Source organism: Zalophus californianus, chromosome 3, assembly GCF_009762305.2.
Source record: "Zalophus californianus isolate mZalCal1 chromosome 3, mZalCal1.pri.v2, whole genome shotgun sequence".
Lineage (NCBI taxonomy): Eukaryota > Metazoa > Chordata > Mammalia > Carnivora > Otariidae > Zalophus > Zalophus californianus.
In genome coordinates, this window is record NC_045597.1 from 86,862,767 (window position 1) to 86,880,289 (window position 17,523).

A 17,523-nucleotide genomic window follows, 5' to 3' on the forward strand; every position below is an offset into this window, starting at 1 on the left:
CCTGAGATCATGATCTCAGACAAAATCAAGAGTTGGACGCTTAATCAACTGAGCCACCCAGAATCTGCCTGAATTATTTTAGGATGTCTTTTAGTGAGAGTTTCTTGTCTTTCTTTCATAATGTTCTTGAAGTATCCAATTTTGACAGTTTTCTTTACTTTTTCTTTGAAAGTATTATTTCAGTTTTTATGGCTGCCTTTTTTTCTGTTGAGAAGTTGTCTATCAAAATAATTATTGATCCTTTTGAATTTAATCTATATTTTCTATCATTATTTCTAATATATTGTTATCACTGTTTAGCAATTTCACTATGATGTGCCTAGTTGTGGGCTCGTTCTATTTTACTTCTTGAGAATCCTTGGGATTCCTATATTCTGAAGATTGGTGTCTTTTAATAATTCTGAAAAATTACCTTTCTCTGTTTCTCTCCTCTCTTTCTAGAAATCAGATTAGATGTGTATTAGATCTCCTTACTGAATCCTTTATATATCTTTCATCTCTTAACCTCTTTTTTCATTTTTTTTGTATCTATTTTTCATTTCCTGGATAATTTTCACTCAGTACATTGCCTTCTGATTTTCTTCTTGCCTGTTGTTAAGACGTCATCTGTTAGCCCAATTGTTATTCTGTTGGAGGCAATCTCTTTTTCTCCCTGTTCTCTGTGGTTTCGCTAGGATGTGTCAAGGTGCGAACTTACTTTTGCTTATCCTCCTTGGTTCTCAGAGGGCCAGTTTTCTCTGAAAGACTTTCTAAACTCTCTGTCTCCCTTTCTAGGTGAATACTTTTACTTTCTATTACCCGGCCAGATTCATCTCTGAGCCAACAAGCTGGTGCCTCTCTCCACCTCTATTCCTTTTCTGACTCCACAGAAATGTCTTCCTTGCTTATGGGTCTGCTTTCTCTCTTTTGGGCTTTACTTCATATTACTACATGATGGATCTAAAGAGGGAATTAACTTGTATCATCTTGACTGGAGCCATTACTTCTAAAAGTACATAAAAATATTAAAAATAAATTAAATGAATTTTCTATGCTGCATGATCTTGGGGCCTTGATTTGCTTGGCCACTTAATCTGAAAAAGGGATCCAGGCTCATATGCTATAGGTGTATTTGTATTGGTGGATGCTAATGTATTAGTAGGTAAGTGCTAAGACATTACCCAGAAAGATATGGCGAAACACCCAGGGAACATATTTGCATGCTGTTAACTTCTTTTCTGGAGATAAAGTATTCTCCTCCCTTCAGGATTTTAAAAAGTAGTGGGAATGTCCATGACTTTGGCTTGTGGAAGGGGAAGAGTCCATCTTGCCCATCTGTCATGAAACTAAAAGTGATATTTCTAAATTTCATATCTGATTAGGCCTCTCCCTGCTCAAGAGTCCTCCAGCGGGTCCCACTGAGTATTGAACAAAATGCACACTATAGAGCTTGACCCTCAAGGCTATTAATGAGAATTCTTTCAGGACTCTGGGCACACCAGATCCATTGCTGCCTGTCACCCACCTCTTTCTGAGATTCTCTTTTGTTAATTCAAATGGTGATAACTCAGTAATTCCTACTTATTCTTTCAGACTGACAAGAAGAGGTCTCCCTCCAGGAACCTTTGCCTGACCAATTTCTATTTTCTCATATACCCCTTCCTTTGCCTTCCCCTTGCTTCTCTCCCCCATCCCTCTCTCCTGGGTCACATATGGAAATATCCTGTGGTTCCCTCTGTCTCTGTATTTAGTAAGCTGTGTTGACATTTTTGAGTTCTCTTATAGCGCTATCTACCTTTGTGACCTCCCTATTCATCCCTGTAGACCAAGTGTACACATAGGAGCAGGCACATAGAAGGTTCTTTGTACATGCTCTGTGACTCAGAATGAAGGCATGTTCTCCTACCATGGTATACAAGTGGTGCTCTGCCCTCTCAGGTCTCCAGGGTTTTGTTTTGCCATGACCAATGAACAAAATTCCCTGACTTGGCTCCTGGGCAATATCATCTTCAGGGTTTTCCATTATTCTGAAAATTTGAGTGTTGCATCCAGGTGGAATGTTTCTGGAAGGCATTACCTTTCCTTCCTCCCATGCCCCTCCCATGCAGTCATGCCTGGGGAAGCAGGGATACCCTGAAGGAACAGATACCTTGTGGGATATTTCTGAGAATCTATTTGCCTGGCCTCTAGGAGTTTGTTTGGGAAAACACTTACATCAGTTGGAATAATTGCTAGTTCAGTGGATAGAGATGCTGGCTTGGCTGGGTCAGGGTTGCAGATGAGCCCACTCACCTCATGCCAGACAGAGAGGGTATCCAGACTAGAGCAATTCTCCTGCAGGCTCACAAGCCCCACATTCCCAGAAACTCAGTGCAGCTCTTTCATTTCAGAATCAGCACTTTCTGAAAAACTGTGGTTTTTAAGTGTGGTGATTAAGTGCACGGGCTGAAGCCTGGGTTCAAATCCTGGCTGTCTGTCATGTCATGCTATGCAATCTGGATGACCTTCCTAATGTCACTGTATCTCAGTTTTCTCACGTATAAAATAGAGTCCTACCTCAAAAGACTGTTGTGAAGATTAAATGAGTTAATGGGTCATACCTAGTACACACTCAATGATTAGAAAACTTAGAAAGGTTAGTCATAGCTCAGTTCCAATGCACTGTGTTGTATCCAACAAACCCTTACCCCATCTATCCTTGGTGTCCCCATTTGTTGAGTGAGAGAGTTGGGCTGTCTATCCTCATCTGTGCCTTCTAGCAGTAGGAGCCCCCAGTTGTCTTCCATTTGCTAGCTTTGTGCCCAGTAATTCCAAACATGATGGTATGTTCATGGGATTGTGTGGCTGGGCGTTGGTCTAAATCACTTTTCGTATGGCCTTGTTTGTGGTTTGGACAATACTCTTGCACTGTTTCTCTGTTTGGCTCTAAAGACTACCCCTTCCGGGGAGATAACCCTTACTAGGGGAATTTATACAGAAACTGGTAGCCTTGGGGCTCAGGGAGGAGGGTGGGCTGTAGAATACTCTGAATTTTACAGCAGAGCCAATTCTTGGGTGAGGTTCATTTAATTTATACTGCTTTTTTTATGTTTATATATTTTTTGTAGAAGACTTGGAAAAGTACGTGATAGGATGGAAATAGCAGAAAATGATGACTCATACCTATTACTGTCTGCTGCAGAATCTCTGCTTCTCTAGAGGAGCTGAGCTTCTCTGCAGTTGCTGGGACTGAGAGGGAGATGTCTTGTTTGCAGTCTCTCAGTGTGGACTCATAATGCCACAATGTGGAGCCCTTGACAGGAGATACACAGCAGGACAAGGGAGCCAATGAAGGTGTCATATCCTGAAGGTGAAGAGGGAACAGGCCACAGTGAAGCTCTGGTCTCAGCTTCCCAAGAGTGAGGAGTCTCAGAAAAGCTTCCTTGATTCCTGTGGAAACTTCTCTCAATGGTCTTAGCACCCTGAGTGGTTACTGTTAACATGCAGGTGGGCTTTCCAATCTTTTCTGTGCCTTTTTAGGCTGCCTGAGTTTGCACTTGGTATATCGTGTATTTTAATGTTTTTCACTTAACATTATATCACAAGCATTTCCTGAACTTATTAACAATTCTCTGTAACATCATTTTATTGCTTCAGAATATCTAATTGCAAGTCCACATCATAATTTTCTTAACATTCCCCTAATGTCAAACATTTCAGCAGTTTTATGTTTTCCTTACTGTGAATAGAGCTATTATAGGTACTTTTTAACTGAAATCCTGGTCTGCATTTCAGGGTATTTTCTCAGGATAGACTTCTAGAGATAGAATTTCAGGGTCAAAGAATGTGAACATTTATGACATTCTTGGCACACTGCCAAAGGGACTGCTAAGTCTGCTCCCACCAGTGTGTGCCCATTGCACCCTTAGTGGCTTTGGGTAAGCTGCTTTTAGATAAGGTCTGCCTTAATTAATAAAATAAAATGGATATACATATTTCTTTGATTAGTAATTCAGCAGCACATTTTTTCCTCTTAGAATCATTTCTCAATGGCAGGTGATTAATAATAAGTGGGATAAACAAGTTAGAGAACTTCCTTCTACCTCCCTGGGGGGAAGCTGCTGTTAGCTGCCAAGAATTCCAATTCAGCCTGCTGTTGAAACTCTCTAGCTTTTTTATTTTGAAAATCGAACATGTCTTTGTGTGTGGGAGAACCCTCCATATAAGCAACCCAAAACATTTTTGGCATGATACCTTTCAACAGGGTATTGAAAAGCACGGAGAGACTTGTGGAGGCTTTCCAACCATCACACATTAGCACCTCTGTCTCAGCACCAGCTAATTCTGACAGCTCCATGAAGAAGGGAGGCTAGGAATTTTCTCCCCTTTTTACTAATGAGGAAATGAAGGCGCAAAGAGATGAGTCTCCTGACTCTGTTCCATGTCAATTCCCAGGAACGAACTAGTCTTCTTCAGCTAGTGAAAAGCAACTGCAAGATGCCAACAATTCACTTCAATTGTCAGACCACATCTGGGTCTGGCTCAAGCTGCCGTAGTGAGGTGTGGGGGCAATGGTTAAGCCCAGGCTGGCTCCAGTGGGAGAGCAATGTAATCAATTAACAATACCTGCCAGGGACATAGGGAGTGGGAGGACTTCGCAAGTGCCCACTACTGCCCAGGTGCCTAGAATTGCCTAGGTATCAGTATTGTCAGGTGCCTAGTATTGCCCAGGTATCAGTATTACCCAGATGCTGGAATTGCATCTTTGTTAGTATGGCATGGGCACTGGTATTTATAAAATATGTGGAGCCCACCCCCTTTGGAGTCTCCAAGATCCCATTTTTCCTCTCTCAGGGAAATTAGAAGGTTTAACATAAGTACACAGATTGGTTTCTGTGACCTTGTCTGGCACATGTCTACTTATTCTGCCTCTTTTCTGTATCATAGTCCTATGTGGGCCAGAATGGGGTTCTGACCTGAGACAGTTTTCAGAGCTCAGCTTTTGTAAAGTAATGAAGTCAGGAATGTCTTCCTTCTCTGCCCTCCTGTCTCTGTCCCACCCTGCACCACACAAACATGCCTCAGCACTCCATTCTGCTCTCCCACCTCCAGGCTCTCATGCCCTGCATCTCTGGTCAGAGATGGGGTGCACAGAGGTTTATGATTCCCTCTGTTTTCCCCATGCCTAGAAGGATGTGTGTGGCAGAGGGCTTTGCAATGCTTCATCCTAGTGAATAAAATTTGAATGGTGAAATTTCTGACTTACTTGGCATTAAAAGTTTGGGTAGAATGCCTTCCCAGGGGCATCTCAAATGCCATATGGGCAGGATTTAAGAGGTAACCCTTCTGAATCCCTTGTTTTCCCCTCTGAGGTTGTAGTTAGGTATTTTTCGTCCCAGAGGAGCTGCAGATGTGACTATAGGATGTGTCAAAAGAGGATTTTGCTTCCATCCCAAGGGATCTGTTACAAGGTGCTTTCCCCTATTCAGGCCTCAACAATTTCTAGGCCATCTTTCTCCCCAGAGTACACCTCTAATTTATCTTCAACATTGGATACCAGTGTGATTTGCAAAATGGACATCTGTGCCCCATTCCCTCCTGTAAGTCCCTCCAAGGGCTCTCCACCATCTACAAGGCAACATCCAGTCTCCACAGCATGACAGCTCGGCCCCTCATTACCTGGTTCTTTGCAGTCTGTGGGTCTAGCCTCATCCTTCATAACTTTTGCAAAGACTACATGTCCCAGGAATAGCAGCACACTGGGTTTCTGGGCTCACCTTTATTTCTCTGCATTTCTCACCCCTGCGCCTGGCTGACTCAAAACCAGGCTCAGAGTTCCTTCTCCAAGAATGCTTCCCTGGCCTCCCTTAGGCTCTTCAGTATTCTTCTACTGTGGACCCTGTGCAACTTGAGCTGTTTTAATACATCTCCTATTGTGATGAGTGTCCTCCAGACAGTGGCAGGACCTTGCTCACTCTGTCTCTGGCATTGTGCCTACCACTTGGGATGAACTCAGAGAATATTTATGGATTAAACGAAGGTGTGTCACAGCCTAGATGCTGAGGTCTGGATGCTCACCATCACTTTATCCTAATGTCTCTACTTGTCACCCTTAGAAGACAATGTCTGATGAACAACAGCTATGAACCAAATGGTCCTCCCCTGGAGGAAGGGGTGGTCTGCCCCTGGGGCATCTAAGGGGGCCCACAGTGTGCTTTATATTCAGAGAGCTGAATGTGGAACTCTTTCTTATTTTTTGGCTTGGAGAGAAAAAGAAGAAGAATTTCAGCTATTTGAAAAATAAAAGGTGGCCAAAGTGTTTGGTTTAAAGTTAAAGACTGGGTGGGGGGTCTGCCTATCTTAAGCATCCTCAGAGACCTATAATGTTGGCAAGAGAGACCTCTTGATCACTGGATGACCTTAGAAATAGAAGCTGGAGAATTCCATCTAGCCTCATTGTCAGGGCTCTAGATTTATGAGTTCACCCATTAACTGAGACGTTCCCATAGTGTATACCTCTATTTGTTCCTGTGACAGTAAACCAATAAAACCCAGAAAACCAGTAGCCATATCTCTCAGGGATTAGCAAAAGGATGGAGAAAAGTTTCCTCCTTTAAATCCCCCATGTGCCCTAGGAAGCAGAATATGCTTTTTGGTTGGCTGGTGACAAGGTAAAGATACTTTAATGAGCTCCGAGCCCAGCTACTTAGCACATTGCTGGGGTTTAATGTATGTACACACTTATTCAACAAGTTTGGTGAATCACAGGCACCAGGCACTGTTAGGCAGTGCCTACCTTGTTGGGGGACAACGTTCCATGGGTGTCGCAAATTTCTCACATCTTGTGGGGAGTAAACTGGTTGTTCTGGGCTATCTTTGCAAGGATGTTTGTATAACAAGCAGCTTTGGAAGGTGGAGATTGTGCCTTTCTCCAGAGCAGAGGGGCAGGCATGTTTACCGCCCATCAAAAAGGACGCTGGTTCTCTTAGCTCAGGGCTCTTCTGGAACTCAACGTACCTTGTGGGCAAGCGTCCATCAGGGACCATCCACATTGCCTATGTGGGGCTAGGGGACAAAAAGTGCTGACATAAGTATGCTGATGTTGATGCCCTAGCTGTGAGCAATAAAGCCCTCTGTCCTGTGTCTTCTGTCAGTGTCCATGGAACTGTTACAGGCTTGGCTTTCACAAGCAGGTAGAATCTTAGCACCCTCATAGTTCTGGACCAACTTATATCCTCATTGAATTTCATATTCAAAATACCCTAAAATTAAAATACTTTTATCTTCGTTTTGTGGATTAGAACTGAAGAAGAGAAGTTAGTTCTTCCTAGGTCACAGAGCTAGTTCGTGCTAGAGGGGAAATTTCTGTTCAACTCTGTCCACTTCCAGAACCACATCTTTCCATAATATGTTGGCTTGATTGCAGATATGAAAGTGCCTGTAGTTCTATGTGTGGCCAACCCTTTGGCCCCTAAATCACCTCTGCTGCTATAATGATAAAAAGCTCAAGCAAGGAGTGGAAAACAATTGAGCAGCATCTCCTCCAAAGGAACATAAACAAGATATCATCAGGAGTGGCTTCCACTGAAGAAGTTCTTCTCTGATATTTACATAACAGTTGTCTCTAAGCTCGACCTACTACCCTTTCTTCTGGTGAGCGGATGAGATCCATTTCCCCACAGGCAGGATGGGCTGAGTCATGTGAATTTCAGACAAAACAATGTGTAGCTGGAGTAATGGGCATGCTCCAGGATGACAGATGTCTCCAGCCCCTTGGCAGGGTCCAAACCTTGATAAGCCTGTAGAAGCCCTCTGGTATATTCCACAGTGCATTTTCATCTGTGCCCTGTTTAATCTGATCATTGCCTTATTCTTATGATAGTGACCTGTTTCTCCAGTGGCTCCATATGGTCTGTGGCACAAAGCCCCATTTCTTAGCCTGGGGCCCAAGATCCTCTGCAGTCCAGCCCTAATCTACAGTGTGGCCAAACCAAGCTTCCCTTCCTGTCTGAAGCCATCCTAATCCATCCCTTAGCTTAGGTGGACCTGGCCTCTCCTTCCATGGTGTCCACAGTTATCAGTATTCCTTCCCTCACAGCATCTGTCACACTTTAGGGCTATATACATTGACATGTTCATCTCCACCAAGCCATGAGCCCTTGAGGCCAGGCCTGCTATATCTAGCTACGCCACCCATGTTTGTGGATTGTAGCTACACACACACACACACACACTCTCTCTCTCTCTCTCTCTCAGTTTGAAATTTCATCATTAAATACTCTTATTTGGGGGTTAAACACTATTTAAAAGCACACATCATCCCAGGAGTAGTACGGATGTTTTGACAGGATGTAACCTACCTGATCATTTTCCTCTTTGATGAGAATGACCTGGGTGGCAAGATTCATGGGTGCTAGCACATGAATGAGGTGTGCTCAACCTGAAAGCGCTTGCTATCTTTATCTTGCTAATCATCCTGCAGAGGGCTAACGGTTCAAGATTCCACTTGGTCACTGACTCCCACCACTGCGAGCTGTCTCTGTCCCAGGCCAGCCCTCGCCAGGGCTGGGGATGTTGGCGTAAGAGTCCAGGTCATTGCTGGCAGAGGTCTGGCCTGGGTGCTCTGACCCTGGCACTGGGTCATTTCAGGGTCCCTGAGTCCTGCTGCCACCTGCTCTGTTCCCATGAAGAGCTCTTGCTGATTCACCTCAGCCTGCAGAAGGAAAGAGCCTCCTCTCTCCAGCCTGCTGGTCAGACCAGCCTGGGTTCAAATGCTCCCGTGGCCATTAGAAGCTGTGTGACCTCCAGCCATCAGTCCAAGCTTTCTCAGCCTCAGTTGCTACAGGGCTGATTGGTGGATGAGGCCACTGGCCTGCAGGCTGTGGTGAGGATAAGAGGAGCATATGCAAAGCAGCTGGCATTGCACACAGTGTGCTAGCTCCCCTTCCCTCTTCTTCCAGCCCCCCTCTCCACTGCCTGCCTTTCCTCTCCACCTCCCTCCTTCCTCCGTAACAGCTTTTGGAGACGTGGCGCATGCATATTTGTGCACATTTGCCCCCATCCACATTTGTGGCAGACAATGCTACGTGGTGACTCTATGCATCGTTCGTTGGGGGAGGGATCAAAACCCAGTGTGCTCCCTTACCAGATGGAGCACCATTTATTTGCATACCAGTGTGCACTAGGTGCCTGTGGGAATGTGTGCATGCGTGTGCTCACTGACGTGGTGCTCTTGCCTCTGCAGTTAGCCTGTGACAGCTCCCTCCTCCTGGGGGCATCTGGATAGGCCACCTTGAATGAGCCAGCTTGGCAGCATCCATGTCACCCCTGTGTCCGATTCCAGCTGGGCCTGAGGGCTGGGAGTAGGCCGTGCTTCAGTACAGTTTTCCAGGACATTGGGTGGGGGGCATGGAGGGCAAGGACTAGGGGAAGGAGGGGCCAGTTCTCAGAGAATAGCCAGTACAGGTGGTCTGGGGCCTCTGCGGAGGGAGTGGGGAGGAGCCACCAGCATCTTTTTCCAGTACAGACACCTGTGGTGGCATCAGGGGTCCAAGGTACCCTGGGTTCATCCTTCCCTGAAGACTTTTTAAAGCAAGACATGCCTGTTGTGGGTTCTGGGTGCCTCCTCTCTGCCCACTGGGCAGTGATCTGTGTTTACAATCCTTGAAGATGAGGCCATATGCCCACATTTTCTCAAAACCCCAAAGTGATGTCACAACAGGAAGGGACGTTGGTAGTTGTTTAGTTCAGTGTTTCCCAAATGTGTTCCGGGGACTCTTGGCCTACAAGTTTGTAAAAGGTGTTCTGGGAAGAAATGGGGTCTCTGGAAAAATACATTTGAGGAATGCTGCATTCATCCTCCTACCCCCAACACTCCAAGAGTCACTGCACACATTGGAACACTAAGGATGGCTGGAAGCCTCGCACAGCTTTAACTTTGCTTAACACGTCATTTACACATTTATTGGCACAAGGAACACCCTTTTTGTTTGGGCTGTTTATCACCATTTTGCCAGGCTGGTATTTTATAGATCACAGTTTGGGACATACAGATGTAACTAAACCCTTGATTTTATAGATGAAAAGTGGTGGGCCAGCAAACTCGGATTACTCAGGGGAAGGTTTCACCTTTTGATTATCATCAGCTTCTTTTCTATTTCTTCCCCCACACCCATGACAACCCTATAACTTCCAGCTATTTTGCTTGGTGGCCATTCCTGGAAGAACTTGGATCCTACTATTCCCATAGGGAGAATGATGGGGGACCTTTTTGCTGACTCCCAGGTGTAGATGTTGCAGCCTCAAAAAACCCGAGTCACAGGGACTTCCTTGCAGCTTGGGCTGCAGTCTTAAACCTGGAAATGCTGGTTTCTGAGTGACTGTGGAGCTGCTGGGAGTCTTACAAAGACCCTTACAAAAAAGGATGGTTACTAAGTTTATCTTCTCTCCCTGTTATTCATTTTAAATGACAGCTATTTCTCTTCAGGAAATCTTAAGAAGTGGTGCAATGAGGAACTTTCATTAACCAATACATATGTACTGCATATCTAGCGCCAATTATTGACACTGGAAGACTGCACTGAGCACCTGACACATTTGTTCCTGCCATCAACCCTAAGACTTGGTACCATATGGGTTCAGAATGAGTCCCTCAGTTTGGGCCACTTTGGCATGCAGATTATTTTGAGATGGAAACAATCAAGGCCCAAAAGGCTCAGGAAGAAACTCTGACCTTCCCCTTAACTGCCTAAAAGAATTGAGACAGAGGACCTACTCCAGGAAGGGAACTATCGCCATAGGTAACTACATTATAATATAACCAGAGGAGGTGGGCGGGGAGGAGGTTAGCAAAGTCTGTGTTACAATTCCTCTCTGTGTCCCATTGTTCCTGAGGGGTCCAGCAAACATTTATTTACCAAGCATTTACTCTTTTTTACATTCCTGTGAATGGACCTTCCTTCCCTTCAAAGTCCCAGACCTCTACCCTCTTCTCCTTAGTCAGGATGACCTATATACCTCATTTTGCCTGACTGTTTTTGGAATCCCGTGTTTATGTGGATTCCCAGGACTTAGGAAATTAGGTTTGATTTTTCCAATCTGTTTCATGTCAACTTGATTCTTAGACCAGCTGGAAGGATCTTGAAGAGTAGAATAAAATGTTTCCTCCTCACTACCATGGAATCATGTCTACCTGAGGAATGAGAACACTGAAGCCAGAAAGGTCAAGCAAGTTGCCCAAGATCCTAGGACCAGGAAAGGGGGATCCGGGGCCCAAACCCAGAGGGATGGCACTCTGCAGTCTGTGCTCTAGCAACTGTTATTATGGGAAAGATTGGTTCACTCATAGTTATTTAACAGGTGTAATTTTTCTAATATTGTGCATTAAAAAAAAAAATCAATGCTTCAGCCAGTGCCCAGGCAGCTGGGGCAGCCTATTATTTCTAGAGGAACATTCCGCTCTTACATTTGTTTTATGAAGCTGGTGCCTGCACAAGGAAAAAAAGAAATCTGGTCACTGGTCCCTCCTTCCCTCAGGGGCCCAGGAGCCCTCTGCAATGTCTATGCTGAGGACAGGCCAATGGGGCTGGAAGTGGATGGTCCCAGCCCCACACATGCAGACTGTAGCAGAGAGCACGAAGTCGTACCAGTGAAACGCAAGGCCTGGGTGGTGGTTATCTTTCTGTAGACAATTACAGTAATGTTGTTTGACTCTGAATGCTTGGTTACATTTCAAATTTATTTCCAATCATTTAGAGCTGGATCAATGGGAGACAAAGGTGCCTTTTAGCTCTGGCACCTTCTGTTCCCCCCAAATGTCAAGGACTGACATTTGATGCCATTATCCCCAGTCAGCTTACAGAGGACTCACTTCCTTGCTTCCCCAGGCCTCAGGCCCACCCACCCAGCAAGGACTTTCACACCATGCTGATGACAAACTGCACTGTCCAGGAGAACTCAGACTTTCTTCCTCTGGCAGATCAAAGGCGGGCCTGCTGGGTGGCCACTGCATCCCCTGGTGCCTGGGACAGGCCTCTCGTGGCTCAGTTCCTCCTTCTTCCCTCTCTCTCCCCAGGCTGGCACCTATTGTTTCCAGGCCAGGTGTGTATTTTGGGATGAGGTGGGTGCTCTCATGGTCTGCCTGGTGGTGCAGATAGCAGGGTGGGGGTGTGGGATGCATCTTCTCTTATGGAGTTGAAGGAGGCATTGGGGGAGGTGAGGCCTGGTGCCCCTCAGATAAAGTACTCCTTTCTGCTGTTGTCACCTGTGTCCTGGAGTGAGGGGTCATCCTGCAGGGCTGCGTCCGCACTTTCAGCAAACTCTGTACCCTTGGCCTCATTGGTGTGGTATGTGCCCTTGTGTCGGTACATGTAGCGTAGCATGACGATGAGGAGGCAGATCAGGACGACGGCTATAGCGGCGATCACACCTGCAGGAGGGAAGCAATGCATGGCTCAGTCTGGGGCAGGCGTCTGGGACTGAGGGCAGGCATCAGGACGCACAGGGCTTGTGTCAGGACAGACACTCTGCTACAACAAACACCAACCCCAGACAGGCTGGCCTATTCCTGCCTAGTGTGTGCTCACCCTTATCTTTACCCATCTGAGTTACCTCTCTCACCCCTCCTGTTCCCCTTCCCTCCACTCAGAGTGGTGCAGACTGAGGCTGGAATAGGATCCCAGAAGTGACCCTCACTCAGGGGCGCTCAATCTACCGAGGAAGGCAGACCTCGGTGCATGACTTGCAGAATGAACTCCATGGGTTTACCTAAAACTGAGGGGTTCATGGGCCTCAGGACTTTCAGTTTTAAAACCAGAATAATCCCAACTGAGAAGTTTCCTGGGACACAAGACTTGGTAGTAAAACCAGGAAAGTGCCCAGAAGGCTGGGCCCTGGTGGCTGCCCCCTGTGCACTACTGGGGAACAAGACAGGGCCATGGGAAAACTTTGAGACAGGTTGGGTGGAGTGTGGTTCACTGCTCATCACCCCACCTTAGCTCCAGCATACTCTCCCGAGGTGAGGGCTGCATGAACCTGGCAGGGGAGCAGGGATCAGCCAAGCAAACGACTGAAGAGGGAGAGGATTCTGGAGGACGCCATGCAAAGGCATGGGGTGTGGGCAGAAGTCAGTCCTTCATTTCTGTCTGGACTCATGAGGAGTTGGGAGAAGAAGCTTGAAGTCTGAGCAATAGAGCCCAGGTCACTCAGACCCTGGGAGTGATGGTGGGTTCTCTCTCCCCTGGGCATTTCCTCTGACCCTCCTGGCTTGGAGGCCCAGGACAGCTCACCTGCAATGATGGCGATGTTCGCCCCCAACGAGAGGAAAAATGGGCCAGGGTCCAGTTCTGTGAACAGAAGAGAAGAGCCTTAGTGGGGAGAGAAAGTCTTCCCTTACTTAGCAGCACCCCGGCCGTGCCTGCACCCCCTGCTCACAGGCGCACAGCTCTTGAATGGGCTGAGTGGACAGGAGGGTGCGCCTGGACAGGCTTCTGGCTCTGCCTGGCCACTGGCAGGTCTGCGGAGAACGTGTGAACCAGGGTGGAGGCAGCCCCAGTTTTGGCGTCTCTGCAACCATGCGAGTGGGACGAGGGATGGGCTCCCGCACTGGGCAGACACTGGGTAGACAGGCTCGGTGGTGGGCATGAAAGTGGGCAGTAATATGCCTGGTGCCAGCACCACCTGCCTTTGGACCTCAGCTTTTCTCACCATAATGGTAAAAACAGACCATCTGTGAAGTGTCCCCACATGTGGAGCGTCTGTACATGCCAGGTGTTGGTTTAGTTGCCTTTGACCCGTCACATTATATGGTCTTTGATACCCCGTTCCATGAGGTGTGTGGTATTACTAGCTCATTTCACAAGTGCGACACTGAGTGTCAGAGAGTGACATGCCCAGGATCACACAGCTCGCTCAATGGTGGGCCCAGACTTAGCTCAGACTCTCACCTCTGGGGTGCACTTTCTCTTTTCTCCCTTGAAGATGCCCCTCCCAGGAGGGCTCCTGTCTGGAGGCTCCTCCCCAGAGTCCCTCTGGGGTCTCTGATCAGCTTTTCTGTGGGAAGGGCCGTCCTCGGGCGCTACGAATTTACTGAGTGCATTTCTCCAAAGTGCTATGGTCTGGCCACAGGGCTAGCATCTCAAGGACAGCAGGAACCTGCACATCACCTCCAGCGGCTGCACAGAGTGCCTCCTCTCTCCTCTGGGAGACGAGTGAGAGGAAGGATTTATTAGACCACAGAAATATCAGTGTTAACATGGAAATCCCATGTTCCCATTACAACAGCTATGCACATTAAAACAGAGAAGGCTACTTCATTATAGTCCTTTCCGCTCAGATAATCACTTTAATTATGGTGAGATGAGGTCATTCTCCCCAGCGGCAGCTTCCAGATGCCTTTTTCTGATAAGAAACCAGTGGCGGTGCCAAGAAGGACAGTGTGGGGAGCGAAGCAAAGGCTCCAGGCTGGAGGCAGAGGAGGAGAAGAACCAGCCCAGAGCCTGGAGGTGGGGAAGAGGTTAAAAGAAGTCCTCAGGCCCACAAAGAGACTGAGCGGGCACATAGCAGGAGTCAGGGCAAGGGCGGGAGGGGAAGGCAGTAGGAGCAGTGGGGTCAGCTTCTAAGTGCTTCACCACAGTGAGAACGGAGGCTGGTGGGGCAGGAAGTTCAAGTGGCATCGGACTCCAGGGTGGACAAGAGTGACCTAGAATTTGGCACCTGCTCCACAGTAGGTACTCGATAAACATTTACTGAATAATACTGCGTAAATAAATGCATGTATGTGTGTATACATGCCTACATGAGTGGATTCAGACACTGGCATTGTAGACCCTCTTCAGTCACGAAGCACAGAATGCTTCAGTAAGAATGAAGAGTGGCCCCTTCCTTAAGTCCACGTGGATGGTCACAGAAGTTCAAATATCCCGGATTGCCACTTGGAATATTCCAGGTGAAGACCAGCATTTCTTATGCCAGTTAGTCCAACCCAGTCAGGGAAGGGACTGCTGTTTCCTTTTCTTTTAAAAATGATTCACAGTTGTGTACTATGTGCTGGTACCATCCTCAGCATTTACCAGGTTTTAACTCATGTAGCCCTCAGGGCGGTCCCATTTGGAAGCAGTGATTATTATTCCCATCGTACAGATTTGGAAGCTGAGTCCCATTCGGAAGCAGTGATTATTATTCCCATCATACAGATTTGGAAGCTGAGTCCCAGAAAAGTGTTACTGTTTTCCCTGAATCATATAGCTAAAAGAGAGTCAGGAGTCCACCAACTCAGGCGGAGGCCACCTGGAGTCAGTGTGCTTAACCATTCGGGCACTGCCCAGTGGGGAGTCTGTGTTGGCTGCTTAAGAACTAGATGAGGTATTTGGCTTGAGCCCCTTGTGGTGAATTTCTAGCTTGTGTTTGGGACCCTGTACCCAAACCTATATACTGGAACACTGGAAGCCCTCCTGGGCAGGCCAGTGGACTACAGAGCAGGAGGGATCTCTGGCCTCTGAGGGGTCACCAGTTGAGCCCCTAGCAGCGTTCCCTCTGAACTCACACACATTCAGGAGCACGGAGGGCAGGGACACCTGAGATCCATGCCCCACCCCTCCAGGTGTGTGGAGCTGAATTGGCACACTGTGATTGCCCCCAGGGTGGTGACACTTCAGCATGATGGGAACAGTCACAGAGGTCAGAATCGGCACAGAGGAGGAAGCTCAGGCCTGTCTGGGAAGATAGGGATGGCATAAGAAGTGAGATTGGATAGGCATGGGAGGCCTCAACCCTTCTGTAGAGATCCAAGGTAGCCTGTGATTTTCCTTCTTGGATCTCCTCAAGACTGCAACACCCCCACCACAGAGAAAGCTCTACAAGCTCCAGAACCATGTTTGCCCTGGTCACAGCTCTATGCCCAGCATTCGACTATGCACCTGGCACCTAAGAACAGTTGTTGAATAGTATCTGAAAACCTGGTCCCTTTGGGGGAACTGAGAATCAAACTGCACTTTGCACTGTCCACCTCGTGAAGACAGCTTTTGGTTCAAGTCTTGGCGTGAAATTGCACAGCAGTGTATTCAGCAAAATATTTAATATTGACTGGCTTTACTTTCTTTGTATGTAAAACAAGATTAACAATATCCTCCCTGTGGTAGGGATTAGAAATGACATACCCACACATGATAGATATTTTATATACGTTATGGAGACAATACCTACATGGCACATAGCTCAGAATAGGTGTTTACTGAGTTGTTGCCACTATTTTTTTTTTTTTTTTAAGAAAGGCAGACTGCCGCATATGGCATCTCATTTGGATGTAGCTGGAGTCTTGGAAGCTTGACCACCCCACGTTCTCCTAAAATTGGTCCTAAGTACTAGCAGGGGAATGCAGCTACTCATATACCCTTGACCAAAGAACAGTCCTCCTCTATCAGGGAAGGCTGTTCTCGTCTGCTGAGGGCGCGGCTTTGGGAGGGACGCACATGGAGCTGTGAGGGAAGAAGGGGACACCCGCCTTGATAGCCAGATCCACCGAATCAACCCTGGCAATCAGTGGGGTGACAGATGTCACAGCCAGATCGCCCTCACATCCTGTCACCACTAGTTTGATCTCATTCTTATTATTACTCTGGTTTGCACATAATTCAGTGCCAGCCACCTAAACGACCTGCTAACAGATGTTGTGAGTCCAGGCAGAGGATGGATGCTGGTCATGGATTCCCAGCACAGTCTTGGCTGACAGTAAATCAACATCTGGGTGCTGAGTGTCTCTGAGTTCCCAGCATTACCACAGGAATGGAGGAAGTTCCAGGAAACAGAGAATGAGTCTCTAACCTCAGGGGGCTTATGGTTTCCCTGGGAGATGTGACTGTGACATACAACTTATTTAGGGCAGTGTTTGTCAAACAGTAAATCCCAACCCACTGGTGGGTCCTAACTAGGGGGGAGGGAGAGGGAGAGAGAGGTGTTCAGAAACCATCAGGCCCTATCAAAGGCAGCCAGGGTAAATACTGTTTGGTGGGGCTTTGATTTCATTTGCGCACACACACCAAAAGCATTTACCATACTGTTTGGAGGAGATGGCTTAAACCACAGCACCATAAGAGGGAATAAAACAAATCCCTAGTCCTTCAGGGTTGAGTTCAAGGGAGTAGGCAGATAGCCAAGAAAGCACGGCTTCACTCTGACAAAAGCTGGTATGAGTCATGGCGGTAAGATGGCCATGTTGTGTGACAGCTCTGAGCTTCTGAACCCTCACCACAAGGCTAGGGCCTGGGCCATGGGCCAGCTGCAGGGATAACAGATGCTTCCTGTGAGCTGAGCTGAGCTGATGACTCTCCAGAGGGAGAGGAAAGGGAAGGGCTGTTACTGCCCCAAACTCCTGTTCAGGGAAACTGCCCTCCCACAGGGGCAGGGGTGGGATGGTGGGTGGGAGGAATGCTCCCTGATTCTGGAGATGAGGCCACATAGCCTGGGGGTTCAGCCTTGTGAGCCTCTGGAGGAGGAGAAGCACTCTCCAGGTTCTCTGTGCATTTACTAGGCACAGGCACCGGGCAAAGTTTCTGTGGAAGCTCCCTCATT

General features: G+C 47.3%; 1 protein-coding gene across 1 annotated transcript in view; it reads right to left on the reverse strand.

The window, feature by feature from the left end:
- Positions 1-11,676: 11,676 nt before the first annotated feature.
- Positions 11,677-17,523, reverse strand: part of GYPC (glycophorin C (Gerbich blood group)) — a 43,018-nt gene continuing 37,171 nt past the window's right edge. Inside the window, exons 2-3 of the mRNA XM_027591467.1 lie at positions 13,245-13,301; positions 11,677-12,385 (exon numbers count right to left, since the gene is read on the reverse strand). Coding sequence (XP_027447268.1) covers positions 12,189-12,385; positions 13,245-13,301 — 254 coding nt within the window. The 3' untranslated portion in view covers positions 11,677-12,188. The remainder of the gene's footprint in view (positions 12,386-13,244; positions 13,302-17,523) is intronic.